Consider the following 27,118-nt stretch of genomic DNA (forward strand, 5'->3'; position numbering starts at 1 on the left):
TTTGGTGTCATTAAGTATGAAAAACCTATGTTTAACAGAGATCCTCTAGCTTCACTGATGATTTAAGTCATATAGACTAAGATATCGGGTGGTGAGAAGTTGATGAGGGAGTTCATACACACTGGGTTCCGCTATAAACATTCGGTATTAGATGTTTGAACTTACCCTAATCCTTGATATATGATTTTAGTCTCTGGTAGGGGCATACTTAATGAGTCTTCCGGAAGATGATAGATTCATGTGTAATTAGCGTGATTGAAATGAAATCAAAGTGTTATGGATTAAAATGAAATCCAATGATTGTGATTGAAGTTAGATCCATGTGTGATCTATATGAATGATGGAATTAGTATTGAAATTTTATATGAAAACATTTAAAGAAATATTTATAAATTATTAGTCTGATTGTTTTTTTTTTTTTGCATGAATTATGTTATGAAATTTCTTTTCATTAGCTTACCCTTGTTTTTCTTATTGTGTTTGAACTACAATTGTACTACGTACACGAGCAGATGATCAAACAGGTGCAGAAGGGCCTTAAAGGCTTTAGAGTTTTGTTTTGAACTATGGATTTGTAAATATTTTTATCTCTATAAGTCCTAATCATGTATTAGGAATGTTTCAAAAAACTATAAGCTTGTATAAAAATATGTAGAACGTGTATTGTAATAGTTAGATGTATTTTCGGGGTGTTACAGAGCTTGTAGAAGAAAGAGAAGATGAGTTAAGATGACTAAACACAAGAAGCATGACAAAGAAGAATAAAGAAGAAAAATTAAAAGGGAGATTCTAAGAAAGACTAATAAAAGGAAGACTCCAAGCTTTGGAAAAGGTGTTTAGAAGACATGTACATATGTAGTTTCTTAGTGTTTAGATGAACTTGAGAGAAGTTAGAAACTCGTTCTTTGAACTTTAGAGACATTGGACAAAACACTTGAAGTTAAAAGTGTCTTTTGGAGATTCAAAACTACCACATCTCACTTCCAAGTGCACACGAAGTAGTTTGTTTCATATGTTACTCCATTGATCAAACTTTTGCATCCATTTATATACATATTGGTGGAATTTGTCTAGGAAAAATGGGTATGATTTTGGTGCTTCATTGATCTTGTTTAGAGTGTACTTTTATTTGTTTTTAGTATGTGTCTTTTTACTTATTGTTTTATAGAGTTTATATCTCTTTTTCTTTTTAAAATAAACATGATTTTGGTTTATTTGAAACTTGCAAACTCATATAATCAAGTGTTGTAGTTCCTAACTTTTTTTTGGATTTTCAATAAGTAACTCGGTTCATGTATTAGAAGTAAAAATGAATCATTAAAGGATACTAGAATCTTAAAATGTAGAGACCTTGAAAAGCCAAAGGGCAAAGAAAATTAAAGAAACCAAGTGGTTAAAAGTTAGTTTCAAAACAAAGAACATAATTTTCTAGTTTGTGTCCATTGCAATTGTGGAACTGATTAACCTCTTTTGTGTAAGTTTTTTCTCAAAAATTGTGTTTGTTTTAGGTAACTTTATTTTATACATTTTAACATGAATCCAATGATGAATTTGGTTGTCTAACTTTGTCTAATTTGAGCATCTATTTTGGATTTTCTTTGCACATTTTTTAGTCATTTTGTCACATATTTTGTACTATTTTGGTTTAACTTTCTTTCTTTATCTCTTATATATTGTCATTTGAAATTCTTTTGAATTTGGTCTTGTAAATTTTCTTTTAAAATTTTTCTTAAATGTTTTAAGAATTTGTGCCTCTTTCACTTGAATGTACTAATGATTTGAATTTGGAGACAATTTTGTCATATTCTTTTACACATATTTTAGTGAATGAGTTAACCATCTAGCTTTTGGAAATTTTGTACCATTTTTAGTAAAAATCCTATAAACGTATTTAGTTGAAATACTTCTGAGAGTGAATAGAATATTATCTAGGAACACATGTACTTGTAGTTGTTTTTTTGTGTTATTTTCTTGTACAATTTTTTGAACGTCTTCAAGCCCTCCCAAAGGACCAAGGGAGGTCATGGGAAGTTTTAACTCAAAGAGGGGACACATGACCATGCAAGAACTCCAAGATTTAATGGAGAGGAAAATGATAAAAGTCATGAATACAATGCAATGGAAAGAAAGAGTTGAAGGTTTCATGACATTCAAAGGCTTCATCGTACTATAGGGCTGAAAGAGAAGAGTTTTACCTTGATGGGAAATGAGGAAAAAAGGAGGAAGAGTTGTACATGAAGAGAAATCACCCAACAATAATGTAAAAAATCCAAAGTTTAATGGTAGTTTCAATCCTGACGTGTACATAAAATGGGAGAGAAAATTAGATTAAATTTTCTTTTCTTGTAGACTTAACGGAATGGAGAAAAATAAAAATGCTTCTTTAGAATATGAGGATTATTCTTTATTTTGGTGGAGCCAAGCGACAAAAAAAGGATGGAAATGGTAAAAGAAGGGAAATAGTCATTTTGAGAGTTCGATTTGGATTTCGTCCTTCTTTCTATAAAAGAGAGCTGATTTTTAAACTCCAAAGACTTTAACTAGGCCATATAAGTGTGGAAGAATACTATGAGGAGATGAAAATTATCCTCATTAAATGTGAAATGGAGGAAAGACTAAAATTCATTATAGCAAGGTTCATGAATGATCTTAACCAAGATATTCAAGACATAATGGAGCTTCATGACTATAGGACCCTGGAGGAACTTTTCCATGAAGCTATAAAAGTGTTAATGCAACTTAAAAGAAGGAGTTCCATAAGAGATCTACTTCTCACTATTTTCCATGGAGAGACAAATTAGGAGATGAGGTAAAAACTCCAAATGATCAAGGTAGTTCTAGATCTCTTTACTAATCTTCTACACGTGAAACAGATACAATCCCCCTCATATTTTCCATCACAACACAAATTTCGTAAAAAACAAAAGAAAAAATGTATGTTTCATCAGAACCCAAATTTCATAAAAAATAAATGAAAAAAAATGTTTTAAATGTTTGAGTTTTAGACACATTGCATCTTAATGTTCAAACATAAGGGATGTTAAAAGACAATGGGAAGTATGTCCATAATATTCTTCATCTTCTCTAAATGAAGGTTCCTCAAATAATAAAGAGTGTGAGTTGTCTCCAAGTGATGGAGATTTATTAGGGATTAGGGTATGCTTGGACATCTTAAACTTTTTTTTTCAAGAAACCCAAAAAGAAAACATTTTCCATTCAAAATGCCTAATCATGAACAAAACTTAGACATTCATTATTGATGAAGGAAGTTGCACCAATGTAGTAAGTCAAATGATGGTGAACAAGCTTCAACTTACCATCATTCCCCATGATAACTTGACAAGCTACACTAGCTTAGTGTTGAAGATGAGATATATGTTAATCAACAAGTATTATTATCATTTTTCATTGGTAAGTTTTTTTATAACTTTTTATGTGATGTTGTGCTTATATCAAGTAATTTGTTATTGGAAAAACCATGGTAAGAAGATAGGAAAGTCATACATCATAATTTTGTTAATACATACTTTTTATTGTTCATGGGGCATAAGATTACATTAAAATTTTTATCTCTAAAAGAACTGAGTATAGATCAAATTAAAATAAAGTTGTAATGAGAACAAGAAAAGAAAGAGGTGGACCTAATGAAAGATAATTTACCAAAGAAAATGTTGACCATAAGATCATCTATAAACTTTATAATTCTTAAACATTTGGATTTCTTTCTATTTTTATTCTTTTTCCTTATATATGAAGAAAATCAAGGGTAGAATGGGGATAAAACTACCAGAGGAGGGAACCAAGTACTTCATGGATTTTTAGATCTCTCTATGATCCAAGTAATACAAAGGATGAAGGAGCTTCAACAACAATATATTATTCAAGATAAGAAACCTTTGTTGTTTGAACATTTTTTAAATTCCATACATGAAGAAGCATGTAACATAGGGAGTTTTTCCATAATTAACACCAAAATGCATAAACATACATTCCATACATGTTTTGAACATCATCATCTTGTGCATGTTTTAAAAGATAAAAATAAAGAGGATTTCACCTCTTAGAATCAACTATTAGGAATAAAAACATGCATTCCATGAATACACATGATATTGCTATTAGTTTAGACTTTGACCCTAAAGGATGAATAATAAATCTTAATATTTTTTCTTCTTTAATAAATTTGAGTTGTGATTTCAATTTAAGTAACTTAACTCAACTCCTTATGATGTAGGTTCTTCAAATTTGTGAACAAATTTTTTTCTGAGGTCGGGATGATTAGGGTTGAAGAAGAACCTATTGAAGATGGAGAAAAGAAACTTCAAGAAGAGACAACAATAAAAATAAGAAGCATGGCAAGCAAAGATAAAGAAGAAGAATTTTCAAGGAGAATTCAGTATAAGGAGGCTAAAAGAAAGGGATGAAGAAATATAAAAAGGCAAAATAAATTGTAAACATTTTAATGATTATAGAGTATTTTTAAAAATAAAGAATATTTTAAGAATACCTATATTGGATGTCCTTAAGAAGTACAAAATGCACATGAAGAGTTTCTATCTTAAACATGTCACTTTCAAAAACATGTGTTTGTGTGACAACTTGCCTATGTCACTTTCAAATGCATGTAAAGGTTGTAACCATTTTGAATGTCTTTTCCTTGAATTAAGTAATGTCTCATGTGCTTATGTAAGTCACTCTCATTTTTGAAAATCCATGTACTAAATAATAAAAGGAAAAAATAGTTCAACATAAATAAAAGATCAACATATATCAAATACATATCTCTCACTAAAGATTCAAAATATCACATTATCAATAAATATATATATATATATATATATAAAAGTATTTTTTCAACTCAAATGATATATAATTTATCTTCCATCTCTTAAGTTTTCCTCACTTTTTACTCTTCAATTGTATTGTAAGTTATCATTCTACTTAGTTAATAGATTTCCAGCCATTTTGCTTCTATTGATTCCAGTGTATATTTCAATTTTCTTAATACATTATTATATTCTTATTGTTTTATTGTTACTTTATATTTAATAATCATTAATTCAAATTTATTGGGAAATTCCTTTCACATTAAAAAGTAAATATGAGATTAATGCCTCAATTTAAATTTGATGAGGCTTGCTAATATTCTTGAACTCTATCACATGTTTGTGTCAGTAATGCAGTTAATGTCCAAAGGATCCAAAAAAGTATTCCTAGAATTTGTTTTGTCGTTAAGATGGTACACCTGGTTGCTGTTGGTACCCTTCTATTCATAATTACACAGATGAATAACATTTTTATCAATTAAAATTTATTAAAATTATAATTTTTTTTAAAGTCTATGATATATTTAATTTAGCTTATAAAAGTATATTATATTTAATTAAATTATATATTCATTACTCAATTTTTTTTATTTTACTTATTCCTATTTAATTTTATCCTCTTATTTCGATATATTAGTTAAAATTTCACATCGTAATTTTAAAAAAAATAATGCTCATAAAAATATTTTAAAAATTATATTAAAATAACATCTTTATAAAAATCATAACAAATATTGTTTTTATTATTTAAACTTTTTTTTGTATGTCAACTCCATAAAATATCTAGTAAATCAATAGCATATACAAACACAAAAAAGTTTGGTAGTATAAATAAAAAAACAAAAAAAAGTTTGTTAAATAATGACAAATTGAATGATAAAATATGTAATTAAATATTTTGTTAAATGAAATCCATAAGAGAAAATGAGTTTAGAAAAGTTTGACTAAGTGTATCTGAGCAGTCTCCTCCATAATTAATTACGTAGTTAAGTATATTTCTGAATACAATACAGCAGAACAAAGCACCACACACAACACATGCACTTCACTTTGTTCGAGAGCTATATATATATTTGCCCCCACTTTGGTGTTTGCAACAGCAACATCATTCCTTTCACTCACTGGATGCCATGTCTCTCTCACGTCTCATCACTCCTCTCTTCTGCAGCTCTTCAACTTCAGGTTCCTTTCTCTTTTGTTCCAAAAGGGCCATGCAAATTTTCTCTTTTTTGATTGAACCATTTTTGTTTCTTTTTTTGGTGGTTGGATTTAATTTCAAGAGTTCGGTGAATTGAAGCTGCTGCATTGAACAAGTATTTCTCAAGTTTTGGAGCAAACTTTCTCAAATGTGATTTTGGGTTTGTGAATTGTGCTGGCTGGAATTGGGGTGTTTATTGCTTGCTTGATTGATTCTTTATTTATTTTCTTCAGTATGAAGAGGAGAATGGCTATATGACGTTGTTGAATTAAACAAAAGGGATAGATAGAAAAGTGAATTTCTCTGTTTTCTGTATACATACTCAACTGAATATTGGAATATGACAAAACCTTGAGGATTTGACTTTCTATTTTTATTTCTGCTTATAACAAGTTGCACTGTTCATATACTCGTAGGAAAATGTAAATCCAAATTAAATATTTGGCTTGATGTTTTTCTCCTCTCTTATTTTCTTTTTGTTTGTTGGATGACTCCTGTCTTGTGTGTTTATGAAACTAACACGTCTCTTCTCTCTAATTTTGATTTCCCTTTCAGCAGATTCTTTGGTGGCTGCATCATATGTGAAGGAGAAAATGGAGAGTACTTCCTGGGTATGGCTTGCATGTGCTGAATATATTTATAGATAGAGAGAGAAAGAGAGGAGAGATCAGGTTAATCTAATAGTAACTTCAAAAGAATTACACACTCCTTATCCTCACCTTTAATTTCTTTCAATCAAATAGTTCTATTGAGGAACTTATCTTTATCTGTTAGATTAAAAGAAAATGAAAACTGCAGTCTAAAGGAGTTACTCATAGATTGACTATGGAGGAATTACTTTTGCAATAACTTGTTCTGCAATTGTAGTTTCACTGTGATGCTTAATATTATTGCAAAAAAGAACTGCAGTTGCAATAGAGGTCATGATACAGTTGCAATGACAGCAGAAGCCTTGACATTGCAACCACACTTGCAGTAGTAGACAATTTTTTGAAACTTTGAGGAAATAAAATGTTTGTTTTATTGCTTGCAGTGCCTTGCGGACTCAAAAGAAAAAATCAGGAAAATGTTCAACAAGGTTGAACTTTCGATTTCTTCATATGATACAGCTTGGGTGGCAATGATAACTTCTCCAGCTTCCCCTCATAACCCACTTTTCCCTCAGTGCGTAAATTGGTTGTTGGCTAATCAACTCTTAGATGGTTCCTGGGGTCTTCCTGATCGCCATCCATTACTAATGAATGATGCTCTCTTATCTACCTTAGCATGCATCCTTGCTCTAAAGCAATGGGGTGTTGGAGAAGATCAAATTAACAGGGGTACTTTACTCTTCTCCTAACCGTTAATTTCTCTGGTGCTATATAAATGAAGTTTCTTGATATTCCTCCAGGTCTTGAGTTTATTGAGTCAAACATTACCTCAATCAAAGATGAGAAGCAGCACCTTCCCATAGGATTTGGTATCAATTTTCCTTCTTTGATCGAATATGCACAAAATTTGGGCATTAATCTTCCAATTGGAGCTACACTATTGGACACAATGGTCCAAAATAGAGAAATAGAACTCCAAAGGTAGAATTTTGGTTGTCTTTCAAGATATTTTTTCCTGTCTAAGAAATATTTCTGATTTTAGATCCTTTTACCAACTTTTTTATGCCAAGAATTTAGTAGAGACATCTTGTTTTTCATTTTGCTTAAATTCCCCAATCTGACCTCTTTCTGGTGTAACTGTCCTCAGAGGTACTGAAAGCAATTCAGAAGGGTGGAGGGCATATCAAGCATATGTTTCAGAAGGAATGCTGGATTCACAAGATTGGAAAACAATCATCAAATATCAAAGAAAGAATGGATCTTTGTTTAATTCACCTGCTACAACAGCAGCTGTTTTTCAGCGCCTTAAGAATGCTGAATGTCTTGGTTACCTCCAATCTGTACTAGAAAAGTTTGGAAATGCAGGTATGTTTCCAGAATTGTATGTATCTTAATTTAAGTTTATTTACTATTTTTCGTAGGGTAATTGCTTTTTTTTGTTTTTGTTTTCAAATCAGTTCCCACAACTCACCCTCTGGATATATATGCTCGTCTCTGTATGATTGATAGTCTTGAAAGGTTGGGTATTAATCATCATTTCAAAGAGGAAATTCGTAGTGTATTGGATGATACATACAGGTAATAATCCATTTGAGGTGCATGCATCTGTTATTAACATTATAGGTAGGAAAAAATTATACGCAAGTGATGAAAATGTAGAGATACCATTCTATTCAAAGTATTCAGCATCCTTTGATAGTAAGTTTGAAAAACACTCAAAGCATTCGTTGAAGCACAGAAACTTCTCATTTTCATCCCTTGAATCCCTCTGTATATGTAATTTGTGAAAAAAAAAACAGATTTTGGGTGCAAGGAGTGGAAGATATATTCTTAGATCCCACCACCTGTGCAATGGCATTTCGTATCTTGCGTCTCAATGGCTATGATGTATCTTCAGGTTGGATCATTTGTAACATTTAAGCAGTTCAAAGTTTTTATCTTTCTGACCAGGACCAAATAAGCTAATCTGTATGGTGTGTCTTCGCAGATCCTTTTTATCAATATTCTGAAGATAAATTTGGTGACTCCTTGAAAGGGTACTTGAAGGATGTTGGTGCTGTTATAGAGCTATATAGGGCTTCACAAACCATTATACATCCTGATGAATCCATTTTGGTGAGACAGAGTTTGTGGACGAAACAGCTTCTGAAGCAGGAATCCTCCCCTTACAGATTATATGCTGATAAGCTTCGTAGTTATGTCGACCAAGAGGTAGTTTCTTGTTTTAGTCTTTCAAAAACTTGAGTTTCCTATTATACAATCTTATAATCTCTTGAGAGCGGTGAGTTTTTTTTTTGTATTTTAGGTCAAGGATGTTCTTAGTTTTCCTCATCATGCAAATTTGGAGCGATTGTTAAACAGGAGATCAATGGAGTATTACAACGTAGAAGAAACAAGAATTTTAAAATCATCGTATAGGTGGTCCTCTGCTAGTTTGTTTCAATTGTCTCAAACTCTCTTTTGTTCCTTTCTCTTTTCAGAGATCAAATTATTGATTGTTAGTATGATCCAGATCATGCAATCTTGCAAACCAAGAAATTCTAAAGCTAGCAGCAGAAGACTTCAATATCTGCCAATCAATACACATTGAAGAGTTGAAACAGCTTTCCAGGCATGTCTTTCTTTTCTTTTCCTCTCCTCAAATTTTTCAAAGATGTACATTTAGCCAGAGATCCATATACAAGATCATAATCATTTCATTATATCTTAAGGTCTGGTAGTGCAAACCACAAAGAATTTGAAGTGTATTTTCCTCCCTCATTCGTGCTTTCTCTTCTGGCTTGATGTCATTGAGGAATCTGGGTTCTTTTGTCGATGTTACTATTTATGCTTAGTTGTGTAGAAAATTTATTCAAATATGCATCATAAAGATAGCATCCACTCACATTTCGATTTAGGAACATTCATTTTATTGAATTCAAATGTTTGAACACACAAACTAGGAGATTTTATTTTACGAATTCGGGAATTGAATCAGAATTGTAGGACAAATACTAAGTCACGTCAGATCCCTAACAAGGAGTCTCCTCCTTCAGACCAACTTCAGCATATTAACACAGTGAATCAGAACTGTTACCTACTTAGGAAACGCACACCTAACTTCCATACTACACATCACATAACTGTCATGTCACATTTTTCAAGTTTGATCTAAATGTACTACATTATCATATGCAGATGGGTTGTTGAGAGCAGGCTAGACAAACTAACATTTGCCAGACAGAAACTGGCTTATTGTTACTTCTCCGGTGCTGCTACACTTTTCTCCCCTGAACTTTCTGATGCTCGCATATCCTGGGCGAAAAATGGGGTGCTCACAACAGTTGTTGATGATTTCTATGATGTTGGGGGTTCTGAAAAGGAACTAGTGGACCTTATTCAACTAGTTGAGAAGTATATTCCTAGTATTATAAACGGCCACCTCTTGATTTCTTTCTGAATTCTATCACAAATTTCCTGCACAACTAGTGATATTATTACAATTAAACTGCAGGTGGGATGTAGATATCAACACTGTTTCCTGTTCTGAGACAGTTAAGATCATATTCTCCGCAATTCACAGCACAGTTTGTGAGATTGGAGAGAGATCAGTCAAGCGACAAGGACGTAATGTGAAAAACAATGTTATCAAGATTGTGAGTCATTTCTTCATGTTTGTGCCTGCATTTTATTTTGATTTTCAATACATTCAATTATCAATGGTGTTATATTTTGGGGAATATAAAAAAGTGAAGCCCTGAATCTTTTCTGTCTCTCTGCCTCAAATAAAAGAAAATTTCTAATGCTAAATATTGTCCTTGAAAAACCTTAAGAGTGATCTGTTCTGCATTTTAATGAAATGTTGGTTTGGCTCTTATTTAAAAAAATTACTTCAATGGCATGAAAATTTGCATTGGAGTTCTTCGAGTAAAGATTATCTCTTAACCAATAGGCTGAATCTGTCTACTTTTTACAGTGGTTAGATCTGATTCAGTCAATGTATAAAGAAGCTGAGTGGTTGCGAACAAAGACGGTGCCAACAATTGATGAATATATGGAAAATGCATACGTATCATTTGCCTTAGGTCCAATTGTACTTCCTGCCCTCTATCTTGTTGGACCTAAGCTTTCAGATGAAGATGCTGAAAGTCATGAGTTGAACCATCTGTATAAGCTCATGAGTACATGCGGTCGTGTTCTTAATGACATTCACAGTTTTAAGGTACGTAATACATCCCTGCTCCTTGGTTACTTCCAGGTTTTATTGTGACTAATGTTTTTATCTCTGTTGTAGAGAGAATCTGAGGAAGGGAAACTGAATGCACTGGGTCTGCTCATTGCTCATGGCAATGGAGTTTTTACTGCAGAAGATGCTATTGAAAAACTGAAGGGTACTGCTGAGGAAAAGAGAACAGAACTCCTAAGACTAATTTTGCATGAAAAAGGAAGTGTAGTTCCCAGAGATTGCAAGGATTTGTTTTGGAAAATGATAAAAGTTTTACACCTATTTTACTTGAAGGATGATGGATTTACTTCAAATGAAATGTACTCTAGTGTAAAGGCCGTGATTAAAGATCCTGTTATCTTTGATGAACTATTAGCTCGGCAGCAGAACCTTAATTATGTCGAAGCTAGTAATGTGATGCCCCAGTCCAGTTAGTACTTGCACATGCAAGCAAGACCTGCTATGAGTAAAAGGGCCCCAATCTTTCCCAACTCTTACTGATTAGTTTTTCTTTGTTTTTCCTTTCTTGAATCTTGTTCATGATGATCAATTCCTTTTGTCTTTTGGTTTAGTCTCTTAATATCATGTTATCAATTGCTTTATATTGACCCCCTTCATTTGGGACCTGCATAGTGACTAAAGTTGGGCTAAATTTTAAAAAAACAAAACCCTTGCCATGAAATATGAAAATTCTAGGGTTTGTTTGATTGATACACATGTCATTCTAAACAAAACTCTGACTGTTTCTTCCTGCACCTCCATAACTTCTTTTCTTCTACCACCTCCATACACAATATGAAAATACATTTTTATCATTTTTTGTCATCCCCATAAACTAGTTTCTGGATTATATAATCCGGAACACATTTGAAAAAAAGACTTCCGGATTACATAATCCAGAAGCTAAATAAGACTTCTAGATTATGTAATTCGAAAAGTAATAATAAAAAAGTTTCTGGATTACATAATTCGAAAGCTAATTATAAATTTGAAAAATAACTTTTAAATTACATAATTCGAAATATAATAAAGGGGTATTTTTGGAAATTCAAAAATATATGGAGGTGAGAGAAGAAGGTATGGAGGTGCAGAAAGAAACAGTCCAAAACTCTTTTCTTAAAACTCTGAATGTCATTAAGAACACGACCCAAAATTGAAAATTGACTATAAAAAACTTGCTTATTTATGGGTGGACTAGTTAATAAAAACATTTAAATAAATAGAATATTAAAATAAAAAGTAAATAAATAAATAAAAATATCATATTTGACTCTACCTATTAATATCTTCTATGCGTGTATACCAAAGAAAAAAAATGAATTAATTCAGCTATCTAGTACTAGCTTCAACAACAACAAAATTATCCAAAAGACATATCCACCTCACTGATCATCTCTATACATTAGTGTATCCTAAACACTGTATTATTATTTTTATATAAAATAAATAAAACCCAAAATTTGACACTCATTTATGTTAGTATTTAAAAAAAAAAATACTTTGCTTTTGATTAGAAACTATGATTAAAAACAATGAAAAGAACTTTTTATGCAATATTCGACCAAATACATTAAACCCTCATCTTTTCAAGATTTAAGGATTTCACTCCAATACCATCGCGAAAAATACTAAAGAACTCATGTTTTGGTTCCTTCTACTTAATAACATATGTTCTTTTCTCACCTTTATAAATTTTTATATTTTCAAAAATATCATAATATTTTTAAAAATATAATGAAATCTTTTTTCAAATTCGTAATTATCTACCAGATTTCATAATCTGAAAATATTCTTATGATTAGTTTCCATATTACATAATATAGAAAAAAAATTTAACCTCTGAATTATATAATCTGAAAGTCTAGAAAATATGGTTAGTTTTCAAATTCGTAATTATCTTTCAAATTTCATAATCTGAAAATATTCTTTAGATATATGATTAGTTTCCATATTACATAATATAGAAGTTTTTTTTAACCTCTGAATTATATAATCTGAAAGTCTAGAAAATATGGTTAGAGAAACTATATGTGGAGCAATTAGACATAAATTGATACCGACTCCGCAGAATTTGGTGACGTCAACTCCATTAACAACGACTGGTGAATCTTTTTTTGGATTACATCCATTATCTCAAGTTTTGGATCAAACTAATCATTGACCAAAATAGTTCATGGGAGAAAATTGAGTTATTTGGGTCCTGGAGGATTGATGAAAGTCTTTTTTAAATATGAGTGGCACAAGAAAAATACACATCGGGGGTGCCAGAAGTTTTGTATGGGGTGACGAAGAACCTAGGTGCAGGAAGAAAGAGTCTCACTTCAATATCTATGGCTATTTTGATTTTTCCCTACAGTTATTTTTGTTGCTCTGGTCTCATCTATTATAATAGAATCTCTAAGGAAAGCAAAATCAAAATGACTTCTGAACAGAAAACTTAATTCACCCGAATGTATGTCTGTAAAATCAAATTATAAAATTGTTTAATAGATCCAATTCCATAGTAGATTAGAACAAATAAAATTAAAATTTTATAAATCAATCAAATATCAAACCCTTTTGATTAACACTCAATATTTTTATATTTTAAAACTAATATAAAGAAAACAATTTAAAAGACCAAAACACATTTAAATCTACTATATACTACAAATGAACCGATCGAACCAAGCTCAGTCTTTAACTTTTTTAAACAAGCAAACTAAACAATTAAACTAAACAATTCAATTTTTAAAGATGTTTAAATTAGTTCATGTGTTCAGTTTTACCCAAATTTACTATTATCATATCAATTTGAGAAATTAAAGAAAAGCTTACTGTTAAGGACCATAAAATAAATATTTTTAGGGTCTTATTTTTGTTAGGAATAAATTTAAACAGGTATTCAACTAGACTCGTTATGCCACTGGTTAGGGCACATGCAGGCTACATGCACATTATATTATTCCTATCCAAAAGTTTTTTGCGGCAATATGGATAACAATAACATTTACTTAACATGAAAACATGCAAAATATATTTAGGTAAGTCCATGACACACTTGACACACAGTTGACAAAACAAAACCTAATGGGCATAAAAAACTCACGAAATCAATGTTCTTCCTTCAGAACCTCAGGAAAAAAATTTCACAATGCTCTATCGGAAGTATAGACTTCAATTCGCTTGACACAGCAGCAACATGTTGCCACTAACCCAATAACATAGTTCCCTTCTTTTATGGTTTACTGCAAGGGATTATATCACCGCTTATGATTTGGGATGGATGGTTTCACACATCAATAGTATTTCTTTTCATAAGAAACCAGCCCATGAACTCCACCTTCAACCTGTGCTGCTCCACTCCGCACCTGAGAAGAACAGACCAAATATTAAGAACAGAACATATACATCAAAGTTATAGTTACGGGGACCAATTTACTGGGACCAATTTACTAAGTTCTGTTGATGCAAAACACTTGCACACTCAACAAATAGAAGAGTCTCCCCCTAGACAAACCACAATTAACTAACATAACCCGGTTGAACAAGGCTCATTGAACACAGTCTTACATATGCAAAAAAAATTGTTTACGTTTTGTTTTTAAATCAATGGAATCCATTCAGGGGACCTAGAATTTTAAGGAAACAATAATCGCTTGTTGTTAAATTCAAGGCGTATTTAGAGCCGAGAAAATGGATCTATTTGAGTCCTGACTTCCATCAGATTAATCCTTTCTAATCCATCCTAACAAATTGCCGCAATTTCTTTTAGTACTTATTATCTTGCTTTATTAGTTTAAGAATTCAATGGTAAAGAAAAGGGTTTTCCTTTCAGAACTACAGTATCCTAGCTTTTCCACAAAGCCAAATAGATTGGTTCAATAGGAAATGGGGAGGCAGTCAACAAATAGCATCACCATTTTTATAGTGCAAATAAAGAATCTTCATTGATATCTAATGCAAATAGCCAGAGCAAGAAATAAATAATTAAAAGTGACATAACCATACCTCCAGTCTTAACACCCTGGACCTTAGAAGGTCATGAGCAGACTCTAGAGAAGAGGCACCTATATCCTGGAACCCTTGCCTGACAGCTTGCAAGGTGTATGGTATGAAATTCAAGACAGAACCCTTATCCTTAACAGCTCCAACAACCCCCTGAGCAATTTTTAGCTTTGCTGTATCACCCAAGTACCTTGCATCACTCCCTTTAGTCATGGCTTCTAGGGAACCCATTCCTCTATACTTTTTGACACGTATACCATTCTGGTGCAGAAATGGTAGTTAGTAATGCATATAAATACCATATTTATTCTTGTTTGAGCATGTAACAAGTCATGAGCAAAAGAAAGAGGAATGAACAATTTAACGAAACTAAGAGATAGAGAAGAAACGAAATCACAGAGAGAGCCAGTGTCAGAGAGATACAAACATATTTTCAGAAATATAAAAATCTAACATACAGTTCCTAGAAGAAGAACAAAAAACACAGTCTTTCCCTGTTCTCTATTTCTAAAGAGATTTTCTTTACAACACTATAATACTACACATGCTGAGAATATATTTAGGGTATAAAGACACAAAAAGGAAATCACAAGCTTTACAATATTCCATCGGGCCTTCATAAATACCTGATATACATAAGCACCAGGAGCCTCATGGCTACCAGCCAAGAAGCTTCCCATCATAACAGTAGACGCTCCCAATGACAAAGCCTTAACAATATGACCAGAGTTTGAGATGCCACCATCGGCAATGACAGGAACACCACTATTATGTGCAATGGACGAGACCTTGTAAACAGCAGTTGCCTGAAATGCATACACTCAAATGGTCAGTAATAAGAATTAAGGCGTTGAATACCTTACTTTAAATATTTGTTATAAAATAGTGATAACAAAACGCTTGCCCACTTCACCATTTCTTGTTTTCAAACATCTTTACAAGAAACAGTAAAAATAGTTTCGCAAATATTCAGTACAGGAAACAAATCCTGTCAAAAGACCAACGACAAGTATCAAACATCATCAATCCCAACAGTTGATCCAATCCTCAAAAAAAGATTCATTGATCCCCGACTCCAATCAACACAAAATCTTATCACATCTCAAAGTCAAACACAGCAGACCAAGGTTCTAAAACACCATCCATGACACAATTCTGTTTACAACATCAAGGATTTTGGAGTCTCTAAGCAGCAAAACAACAACCTCAACAAATCACACTTAAATTTGTTGTTAAGGGAACTAATGAGTTGGGCTCAAGTGATTAACATACCGACCCAAAGTTAAACCGTTCGAGCACTTGTCGAGTTCGTTCCTCGGCAAAAACAATATTTGGTCAGACTTTACTTGCCTCGAAATTAGTTTTAAGGCGTAGCCTTCATACTTATGGATCATGTCCATGAACAAAAAAAATATTTGACGCTAACAAAGATCAATCAGTAATCAATAACCATTCAATCAATAAAGAATCAATCAATGATCAAGCAATAACCAATGAATGAAAGATCAATTAAGGAATCAAATATACCTGACCACGTCCCACAGCACAAACCTCCTGGGTGGTACAAATGGACCCAGACCCCATACCAACCCTCAACCCATCAACCCCAGCCTGAATCAAATTCTCGGCCTGGTACATAGTCACAACATTCCCACCAATCACATCAAGCTCAGGGTAGACACTCTTCACATACTTCACCATCTCCAACTGATAAATTGAGTTCCCTTGAGAACTATCCAACACAACAACATTCACCCCAGCTTTCACCAAATGCTTCAACCTCTCCTTATCATCCTCCCTCGTCCCCATCGCCGCCCCCACCATAAACTCCCCATCTGGCCCCACCGTCGCTGGAGCCGCCAATTTGGGGTACCCCTTCACCCTCTCTACTTCCTCTCTCACCACCAAATCCACCACCCCACCGTCCCTCTCCAAAGCCACTGCACCACTCTTCTCACCCTCCATGATCTCATGAATTTTGTTCAGGTCTGCGTTCCACGGCGCGCCCCGGGGCGGAGGAGCCATGTAGTCGCCCACCCTTAATCCCTTGTCGTTTTGATTAGTCCAGTCGCACTTCGCGACATAGCCGAGGAGCTTACCGCCGGCGGCGCCTGTGTCTGTGACGAGGAGAAAGGGGGACCCCGCGAAGTCGTCCTCGTGCTCGATGATGGCGGAGGGGGTGGCGAAGACGGGGTCGGAGAGGATGGGGACGCGGCGGGACTTGGCAGCGCGAAGGAGAGCGGCCTGGGCGGCGGCCGGAACGTTGGAGTGTACGACGGCGATGCCTCCTAGGGAGGCCATGGCACTGGCCATGGCGGACTCGGAGACAGTGTCCATGGGTGAGGCAACGAGGGGGACGGCGAGGGGGAGGCGGCGCGTGAGGCGCGTGGAGAGGTCAACGGCCTCGGCGGCGAAGTCGATGTAGTGGGGCAGGAAGATGACGTCATCGTAGGTGTAGGAGAAGCCCTGCGTGAAGAGCTTATCGGCGGCGAAACCGTCCTCGAACGGCAGTGAAGTGGAGTTCATTGTGGCTGCCGGAAAGAGGGTTCAGCTAGGGTTTACCGGTTTCGGAGTATTTAAAAAAAAGAAAAAAATGGTAAAATAATAATATTAAAATAAATTATTGGTTTACTTGAAATTTACTGGTTTTGAAAAGAATAAGAAACTGTGGTCTATGGGCCGGAAGACTGATGAATTTATAACCGATGGAGTAGAAAGAGATAAGATAAAAAATTATTTTTATTTTTATTAAAGTACGTACTCATCCCGTTATAAAAATATTTTGTCTTGTTGCAACGTATTATTCACTAAAAATATTAATTAGTTTATTTAAGATTTTTATTTTTATTTTCGTTTTCGTTTTCATCTTTATTTTTAATTATTAAAATTTCTATTACTAACTTTTTGCATTTATAATGAGAAGGCAATTTGCAACCATAAAACTCTAATTTGAGATCTTATTAAGAAAATTAAGTTCAATATATATTTAAGTTATTATGTTATTAATAATTTTGGTTTACAATAACACTAAATATATATTTAATTTATTATGTTATTAATAATTTTGGTTTACAATAACACTAAATATACTTTTGATAAAATCTAAACTTAATTATAAGTAAAGTTCTTAATTTTAGCTATTAAACTTTATCATCTAAATTCAAACATACCAAAAAATATTTGTCTACGTTATCTTCTCTTTTTAAAAAAAATCAATTATTTTTATACCATACTTGGAATATGAGCTAATACCTAATTAAGTACTTGATGAAGAGGATACTTTATGGTAGTATTAAAAAGTCTAACGTCTAAATGTCACATAATGGTACATTGTCATTTAGGCGATGTGTTTGTTGAGCATGGATCTTCTATTAGGTGATGAGTATCTCGGTCATACGATGTCATCTCTATCAAGCCTAACGAGATTGGCGAGAATGACAATTTTGTTACTAAAATTTTGGGAGATTGAGCCACAACTAAAAGAAGGTTGCAAGTAGTAAATGGTGGATGACATATTAGGTCTCAAGATTCTTGTGGTCTTATCATGCGACTCTTTAGTCGACAACCAGAGACACCATCCAACATCATGTACATGACATGCAATGATACCAAATGAGATACATGAGTCTTCCTTCTAAGTAAGTAAGTTTTCCCCCACAAACTTGGAGGAAGGTGTACGAGCAACCTTATACATGATTGACGAAGTCAGAAAATGTACTAGAATAAGAGGATAAGCCTTAAAGCAACTCATACAAATGAATCATAAACCTAACTTGTCAAGATAATTCAAGGTATCGAATTTAGTATTACGAAAAGTACAACTTAACTAGAGGGAGAATATCATCTCACCAAAATGGGTTGGACCTTATAGAGTACAAGAAGTGATAAGCAACAAAACATACAAATTGGAAACATTGGACGGGGATCTAATCCCTCGGACATGGAATGCAGTAAAATTACATTTCTATTTCAATTAAAGTGATGTAAACACAGATCAACGTTGTTTTCCTTCGAGTTTTTTCATAAACATTTTTCTCAAGGGTTTTTAATGAGGTTGTCTTATTCAAAAAAATTCCATGTTACCAATTTTTTTTACAGTGATGTGAATACGTTAACCTTACCAGGCAACATCGACCCTAGTCCGATTGGAGGCTAACATTATTAGGTAGCATCAATCCTGGCTTAGTTGGAGGTTGACCTTACCAGGAAGCATCAACCTCAACTTAACTGCAGGATGACCTTATCACGCAGTAATGACCCCAGCTTGACTGGAGACTGACTTTATCAGGCAGCATTGACCCTAACTCAAGTGGGGACTGATTATGAGCAACATCGTAAAACCTAATTAAATCATTACAATGATTGAAATTGTTTAAGTTTGTTTGTTATGGTTTATTACGATTATTTCATATTGATATTGTTAAGGGCAATTATTTGCACCATTTTCAACGATACTGAATCTTTTCATTATGACAATTATACTTATTGTTAATTGGAAAGTGAACATTTTATTTAAGTGACTACGCAATCTTATAATCAAAAGGAATACTAGAAAAAAAATGAATACATGATCTTGTTAGGCAATTTACTAATTGATAATGAATACATGATCTTGTTGATTGATCTCAGTTACATTAAACTTGAGGCAATCCATTTCTTGTTGAAGCTCTTGAAGTTGTTTTCCTCTTTTCTCTTCAACCACAGATACCTTTTTTGCCCTTTTATTGGTTGAGCATGCTAATGAAGTAGCCTTGCTCAGGAAACCTTGGAAACCTTTACAAAGCATAATCAAACTCTACTTCTCCAACATTGACACATATCCTTCCAACAAATTGTGCGCTTGACTGTGGATGACAAAGTTGAATTGGGAATCCCATAAGCTTCCCTTCTCTCTGATGCAAATGACCTTTGGGATTATAATTTTTCCAATTAGTATCTCCACCTCTGATCTTTGACCGTTAAATTTGAGTTAGTAGAAGGAGTGGGAACATGATCTGCAATGCCTTTCCTAGCCCTCTTCTTTCGAAATTGGGGATCAAATGGAGTTACCTCAATGTTCTCGAAATTGATGACATGTTACTTGGCCTAACACTAGTAGGGAACCTACCTTATACATTCTTCAATGCCTTCATTTCCTTGAACCGACCAAGCATTTCTTTTTAGGAAAAAACCATTTGATTGTCTACATACAAAAACAAAATATTTTATCAATATTAACTATATAAACAAATATAAAATATAAATCAAGGATGAGGATATACCAATATAAGCTTTTAAGTATGAAGTGAGTACATAAAATTCGAAAATTCGCACAAAGGTCCAACTGTTACGATAAAGTTAGGCAAGGACAACATTCATCACAGTAATAATTTTCTTTTCGAATAAATTTAAGGGTAACCTTAAACCTAGTTCGATAAACACAATGTCATCGAAAAAAAACAGAAGAGACTCTTAACGTCATCGTCTTTGAAAGAACTCTAACTTTTTTTTATGAGATATAACTAGAATTTTCTCTCAATATATCCATTTTAACCCATGAATAGAATGTACCTTTAAGTCATGAAAAACTCAATTATGACAGGGAAAAAACACAATAAAAGAAAACAAAATCACTTTTAATTACCTCATTTCCTCATCTTCTTAATGAATTTACTCTTTTCATCTTAAAAAAACAACACTTATTTTTTATAAGAATACTAATAATAAAAACCATTTCAACCAAAATTTACTATATAAATTATTTTAATAAAATGTATTTTCTATTTTTAAGAAAAAAATTCAAAATATTATACCAGAAATTGATTCCGAAGAAATTGAATTTCAACTGGTTTCCATAACGATTTGCAAACATTTCATATTAAAAATTTAATTAAATACATAATTGTAATCACTTAATTCTTAATCTTTTTAAAAGTAACTTTTTCTTATACTTTCAGTTTTTCTAAAAATATATGATTGAGTGTTTTAATAATTAAAATAATTATAACCAAAATTTATTATATAAATATAACAAAAATCAATTTCTATTTATTAAAAAATCAAAATAGCAAATTGGAATTGAGTTCCTGAAAACTGAATTTCAATTACAATAAAAAAATTATTAAAAAAATAATTACTATATTATTTATATAAATTAAAAATAATTTATATCTAAAATAATTTATATTATTAATAAAAAAATTATAAATTAATTTTTAAATTAATATTTAATTAACTAATAATTTTATTAAAATATTAATAATTAATTAGATATAATTTAAAAATTAATTTATAATTTTTTACTGATAAATAAAAATTATTTTAAATAATTTTTAATTTATAAATAATATATAATTTAGTTAATATAATAAATAACTATTTATAGTTTCTAAAATTAATTTTTATTTAACAATTTTTTAATATATTGTTATTAATAAAAAATTAGAAACTAATTTAATAACTAAATTCTTGATAATGAATGTTAAATATAAATATAAAAATTATATATAAATTTTTAATAGTAATAAAAATTACTTTAAATATTAATAATTTTTAATTTTTAAATTAATATCTAATTTAATAAATATAGTAACTAATTATTTTTTTTAATGGTTAGTTTTTGAATAAAATTTACAAACATAAAAGATTAATATTTTTAATTAATCACAAAATTAAAAAAATATTATTTTTTTAAAATATAAAGAAATTTTCTGATGATTAAAAATTATTTGAAAAAAAATGTAGAAACTATTTGTAATATTTTATTTTAAAAACCGAAATTTGATTTATGAAAAATCTAATTTCTGCTTATTAAGTGGACATGACACACATTAGATATTTAGAATTCTGGTTCTTCCAAACCGATTATAATTGAGCAGAGTAAAACACGCTAAGTTTATACGATTTATATTATATTATTATTTTCTTCATTAAATTTTTGTCAACAAAACATAATCTCATAAATATTTGTAGAAGAGAAAAATAATATTTCTTTTAAAGATATTTCATTTTCTATGATAAATTGGATGGTCTCAAATATATTGATAAACAAAGATAAATTTGTTTTGGAGATTATGCAAAAATGTGTTAAAATTTTAAAATAATACTAAAGCCAAACGATATAGAAAAATAATAAAAGAAACTGGCAAATGCAAAAAGCATAAATTATTGAAAAATAAATTATTGGAGCAAATGTTTAATTATGTTTAGGATTTATATAAAGTGTAAAGAATCTATTCCTAAAGTTTTGATCTTCAATATTCAAAATTGATGACAGAGTGATATTTATTCTTTAAGTTTCTTTAAATATCCAACATTTAGAATTTATCATTTTTAATAAAAATAATATAAATACTAAAATATCTTTCTGATCGAAAATATGCAAAATATAAACTGTTTCTACTCGGATTGAAATAACTTGAAGGCATCAGTTATTTTGTAAAAAAAAAAAACATTTCCGTTTATAACAATGACAATTTTTTTATTGTAAAATAATAGTAATTTTTTTATATATAAAATTTTATATTAAATATCATTATGAAATTTGACATATAATTTAATGATTCAATAATTATATTATTAAACAAGAAAAAAAAAGAGTACAATTAAGTATGTGAGATTAAAAAAAACTCATACCTAAGAAATAAATATAAATCTAGATCAAATAGAACATAAGAATTATATAGTTATTAAAAAAATAAAAATTGAGACAAACAAAAGAACAACATCAATTAAAAGAGATCACATAATCATTGATAAACAAAAGAACACACCAATAAAAAAAAAAACAAGATAATCATTTTTTCTTAACTTGACTATATATATAACAGATTTCTTAACACCTTTAAACGATCAATCTTTTCAAAATTCGCACAAAATCATAATCATTCTTTAAAGAGATTATTTTATATCTACTATATATACAATATAACTTTTTAAACTAAAAAATAATTTCTAAAGAAAACTCCTCTTGAAGTAATTTAATAATTTCCTAACGTCCATTAGGTATCATGATCCTCACTTGTCTTTAATAATATTTTATTTTGCACATTTAAATAAAAAAAGATTTGTCCATAAAGAATTATTGGAGTTAAGAGGTGTTATTCCAACTCATCCAATGGTGAAGTGATTCGACATTTATACTTTTTAAATCTAACCACATTAAAGTAATAATATTAAACCTTGTTTCTACAAAACGATTCTCAACGTTTGCCTTTGTTTAATTCTAACACGTACCTTCTCTTTGGAGTTATCAACAAAAGATACTTTTTGCTTCATGCCAACAACAAAGATACAAAACCTACTTTAGTCATTTTTCCTAAAAAGGGATATATATAGTTGCAATGCTTTTATTAATTAATTCTACTTGTTTATATTTGAGTTTATGTATAATTTTATTTCTCTTAATTTTCTATTGTATAGTTAATTTATAAATTAATTATCAAAATTAAGTTTCTTGCCTAACTTATTTAATAAATAATATTTTTTGTTCTCGTCACATGTATATTCTAAACTCATCATATCACAAATTAACTTCGTTTATAATCACAAGAATAAAACGAGATGTTCTGATAAATACATCATTCGACAAAACATGTGAAAATCATGAGACTGATAAATAAAATATAACAAAGGGAATTAGTTTATAGAAATTAGAAAATATACATAAAATGTGTGATTAAGAATGAAAACCAAAACAAATGGACTTCGTGGTAGTGATGAGGAGAGAGTGAACTCAGTTTTTTTTATTTAAATATCTTTCTTTTATCTAAAAAATAAATATTATAAATTATAAATACTAAGTAAATAATAATTTTAGAAAAACTAAAATCACACATAAACAAAAAGTTAAATGCGAGAAATGTAATTAAGAGAGATAATGGATGCATTCACCATAAAAAGATTATATGTGGACGAAGGATGTTTAGACAAAAATTTGTCTTCAATCACAATTTTAACATATTACTTAATAGTTAATCACTATCTACAAGTTGGTTTTGTTCGTATCAATATCAAACAACCGGCCACTACATGAATCAAAAGAATAAATAAGAATTTTTTCCATTTATTTTCCGTAATATACCTTTTTTCTAAAAATTAAACTAAGATAGAGGGAATTTCGTGTCAAAAAATTAGTCAAAATTTGGTCTATGAAAGCCAAATTTGGATAAGGTATTTTTTAAGATCCCTCTTTTTTTTCTCAATTTTCTCTATAAATGTTCTCTTTTCTTTCTTTACAATTTCTTTTCCTTCTCTTTCAAAATCTAATTCCACCTAACAAAAACGGAAAAAAAGGGTTAAAGATCCTTTTTAATCAATCAGATTTAAACAAAAAAGTAAGTTTCTCTTTACTATGAAAATTCTTTTTTTTTTGTTTTTCATTACTCTTTCGTTGAGAAAAGTGATAATCTCAACTTGATTAAACTTATACTAAATTTTTGTTATGCTTAGATACTTTGCTTTATGTCTCTAGATTTTAAGTATTTCTCTTGTTTGGACTAACACTTTCTTTAGAGCAAGGAATTATAAGTAAGGAAAACTATTTATGTTTTTTATAGAACCTTTGGATAGATGATTTGGATGTGAATGTGACTTTATCACAATGTCTTGATTTTTGTGCAAATATTATGTTTTGTTGGAAATCAAAAGGTAATTTTGGGAAAAACTTTGAAAATATATTTGATTTTGATGCATGAGGTTGGTTTTTTTTATATTTTCGCTCAAGCAACAATTTTTTCGTTTAAGCAAAAATAAAATATAGATCCAAACTATACTTTTGATTCTATTTTTACTTAAGTGAAAATAGAGTTGCAATTCAATCCTTGCTCTTGACTAAATTTTCATACAAATGAAGAACTTTCGCTAAGTGAGGTAATTTTCACTCAAGCTAACAAAAACTCGTTCTTTTCTTCTTTCTTCTTTTCTACTAGCCTCTTTAATGGATTGAATGTAAATTTCATTATAAATGTAAAATGAATATTAATTTGTGTTTTTAAGTGAATTATGTTGTATAAAAATGGCTGTTGAGAATGATAAGAATTATATGAATTTGGGATCACAAAACTGAGATGACATGTGAACCATTGTTTGATTTATGTATTAATGTTGTAACATAAATTCCTTGGTTCACTAATAATCCAAGTCACATAAAGTAAAATATCAGGTGGTGAGAAATTAAGGGAGAATCCTTGTATAGATGGGTTGTAATAAACTTATCCTTATCCATTACTCTTGACTTTTCTTGTTAATCGAAGTCTTGGATTATATGTTAGTTTCTAGTGGGACATCCTTAATATGAGTATTTCGAAATGTTAGACTTGAAGAGTATACTCAAGCCTTAATTGAAGCTATTTTGAAGATGATGTTTGAAGATTTAGATGTTAAAGATTTTTTTGGGAGTTTTTAGCTTTTATTATATGTTGAGAGTTTTTTCACACAAGGTATTCACATTTTTTTTTATTCAACACACAACCTAATGGAGGACCATCCAACCACCACATTTTGGGTTGAGAAGAATGAAGAAGATGAAGCCTTGTTGGGGGAAACCCACATTTGAAGAGTTTTTTTTTTTCCTTTTTCTTAGTTTTGTAAAAATATATAGAAGTAGTGTGTACATAAAATAAGAAGTAGAAAATTTTATAGGAATTAGAATTTTTCTTATGTAAAAAATAGATGCATAAGTGAGCTTAATTTGGGCCTAATTAGGAATTGACTTGGGAGTCAAATCCGTAATTTGTGGAGTCAACATGCAACCCTCTCCATCAAAGAAGTCAAAAACTTAATTGGAAAGGGATTGAAGGAGTGCAACACAACCCACTATACACCCACATGACTAAGCAACAAGTAGAGGAACATTGAAGCTTATAAACATTTAGAAAATAAAAAAATTGAGCAATGTGAAACTTGTTTTGCTTGGAGTGATGAAAATACAAGTGCAACTCCACTTTTCACAATTAGTCTCACATACCCTAGTGCATGAAGTGTTTTGAGCCTCTCCTCTTATAAATAGAGGCCTATCCCTTGTAAATTATTTTGAATCTTTGAATGACAATTGAATTGCATTTTTTATATGTCATTGTTCTTTTAAAATCTTAAAAATGGTAGTATTCTTCTCTGAGACCCTTCAATCACATTGGAAGACTTAGGAAAAACTTTTGAACTTCTCCCCAAAGTTTATAAGAGAGAAACTCAAGAGACATTATCCTAAGAAAGGTCCCTTTGTATGAGAACCTACGATGTCGTGGCTGAATGGTTCTCCATCACAACTTATACTAAAATTAAATTAAATTAAATTGTTTTTATAAAGTAAAAGATATGAGAAAAATGTTTCTTGACTTTGTTAATCAATTAAGTTTTTAAGAAATCGATTAAACTATTATTGAAAGACTTCAAAAATAGGATAATTGATTATTAAATTAGTTAATAGATTAAATTAAATTAGTCAATATTCTTAAATTTAATTAATTAAAATATTGGATAATTGGTTAACTTGTTTTTTAATTTTAAATGCAAAGCTGAAATAATCAATTAACATGTGTCATAATAGATTAAAATAAAAAGTGTTGTAACTATTTCTCAAATTTTTGTAAGAATAATCGATTACAAACTCTATTCAAGAAAACATGTAATTTAAATAATGAGAATTTGGGTTTGTTGGTAAAGAAGTTTTCAAAGTTCTAGAGGAATAATAATGAAAACAAGAATACAATAAAGTAGGATGAACTAGAAGAATGACTAGCCCTCTGGTATTATGAATGTGGTAAGCTTGGTCATATAAAACATTAATGTCCTTTATTAGATACTAACCCTGTTGATGACAAAAAAAAATAAGAAAGATTTTAAGAAGAAAACATACATTGTTGGGAAGACAATGCATCTTCTTGAAGTTCATCCAACAACAATTGGGAAAAAGAAAATATATGTTTGCTTGCTGATCAACTTTCAAAAATGAAAAATGTAAGTGTGCTCAACTTTTTTTTTTTGAATATGTAAATAGTGTTGAACTTCTTGATGCATTCAATGAAATGCATGAGGAAGAAGAAAAAACTTCTTTTTAAACAATAGAATGTAAGGAGAAAATAGTTTGATTTATGACAACTATCGAACACTTTGTTTAATTCAAATATGTTATATTTTGACAAATATTTCATGTTGAACTATTTATTTATTTATTTCATATTATATGTTTCTTTAAACTGTTATGACATAATACTATGTCAATGTCCACTGATTTTCCTCATCATATGTACTAAGTTTTGTAGGAAGGACTTCTTCATCTATTAAGAGACAACACAATCGCACATGTGGTAAAGGAAAAACCCTGCAGATGATGCAA

The 27,118-nt window shown here is 30.8% G+C and overlaps 2 protein-coding genes across 3 annotated transcripts; one reads left to right on the plus strand and one right to left on the minus strand.

Annotated features, from left to right (window-relative positions):
- The first annotated feature begins 5,854 nt into the window (after positions 1-5,854).
- GA2 (Terpenoid cyclases/Protein prenyltransferases superfamily protein) lies at positions 5,855-11,420 on the plus strand. 2 transcript variants are annotated; one of them, XM_068643255.2, is made up of 14 exons: positions 5,855-6,008; positions 6,580-6,635; positions 7,058-7,343; positions 7,415-7,595; positions 7,762-7,979; positions 8,072-8,192; positions 8,414-8,511; positions 8,602-8,825; positions 8,920-9,032; positions 9,127-9,225; positions 9,792-10,007; positions 10,108-10,249; positions 10,570-10,815; positions 10,888-11,420. In XM_068643255.2, the coding sequence occupies exons 1-14, from the start codon at positions 5,957-5,959 to the stop codon at positions 11,251-11,253; spliced, it is 2,418 nt and encodes an 805-aa protein (XP_068499356.1). In that variant the 5' UTR covers positions 5,855-5,956; the 3' UTR covers positions 11,254-11,420. The 2 variants fall into 2 exon arrangements, with proteins under 2 accessions (XP_068499356.1, XP_068499357.1); XM_068643256.2 differs by having other exon boundaries at positions 5,870-6,008; positions 6,583-6,635.
- Positions 11,421-13,791: 2,371 nt separating this feature from the next.
- Positions 13,792-17,486, minus strand: LOC137834976 (inosine-5'-monophosphate dehydrogenase). The gene is made up of 4 exons (XM_068643257.2): positions 16,333-17,486; positions 15,432-15,611; positions 14,809-15,066; positions 13,792-14,168 (listed from the first exon to the last, which is right to left on the minus strand). The coding sequence occupies exons 1-4, from the start codon at positions 17,329-17,331 to the stop codon at positions 14,097-14,099; spliced, it is 1,509 nt and encodes a 502-aa protein (XP_068499358.2). The 5' UTR covers positions 17,332-17,486; the 3' UTR covers positions 13,792-14,096.
- Between the last annotated feature and the right edge of the window lie 9,632 nt (positions 17,487-27,118).

The sequence above is a fragment of the Phaseolus vulgaris genome, chromosome 5, assembly GCF_051622355.1.
Source record: "Phaseolus vulgaris cultivar YP4 chromosome 5, ASM5162235v1, whole genome shotgun sequence".
In the NCBI taxonomy this organism is placed as follows: Eukaryota; Viridiplantae; Streptophyta; class Magnoliopsida; order Fabales; family Fabaceae; genus Phaseolus; species Phaseolus vulgaris.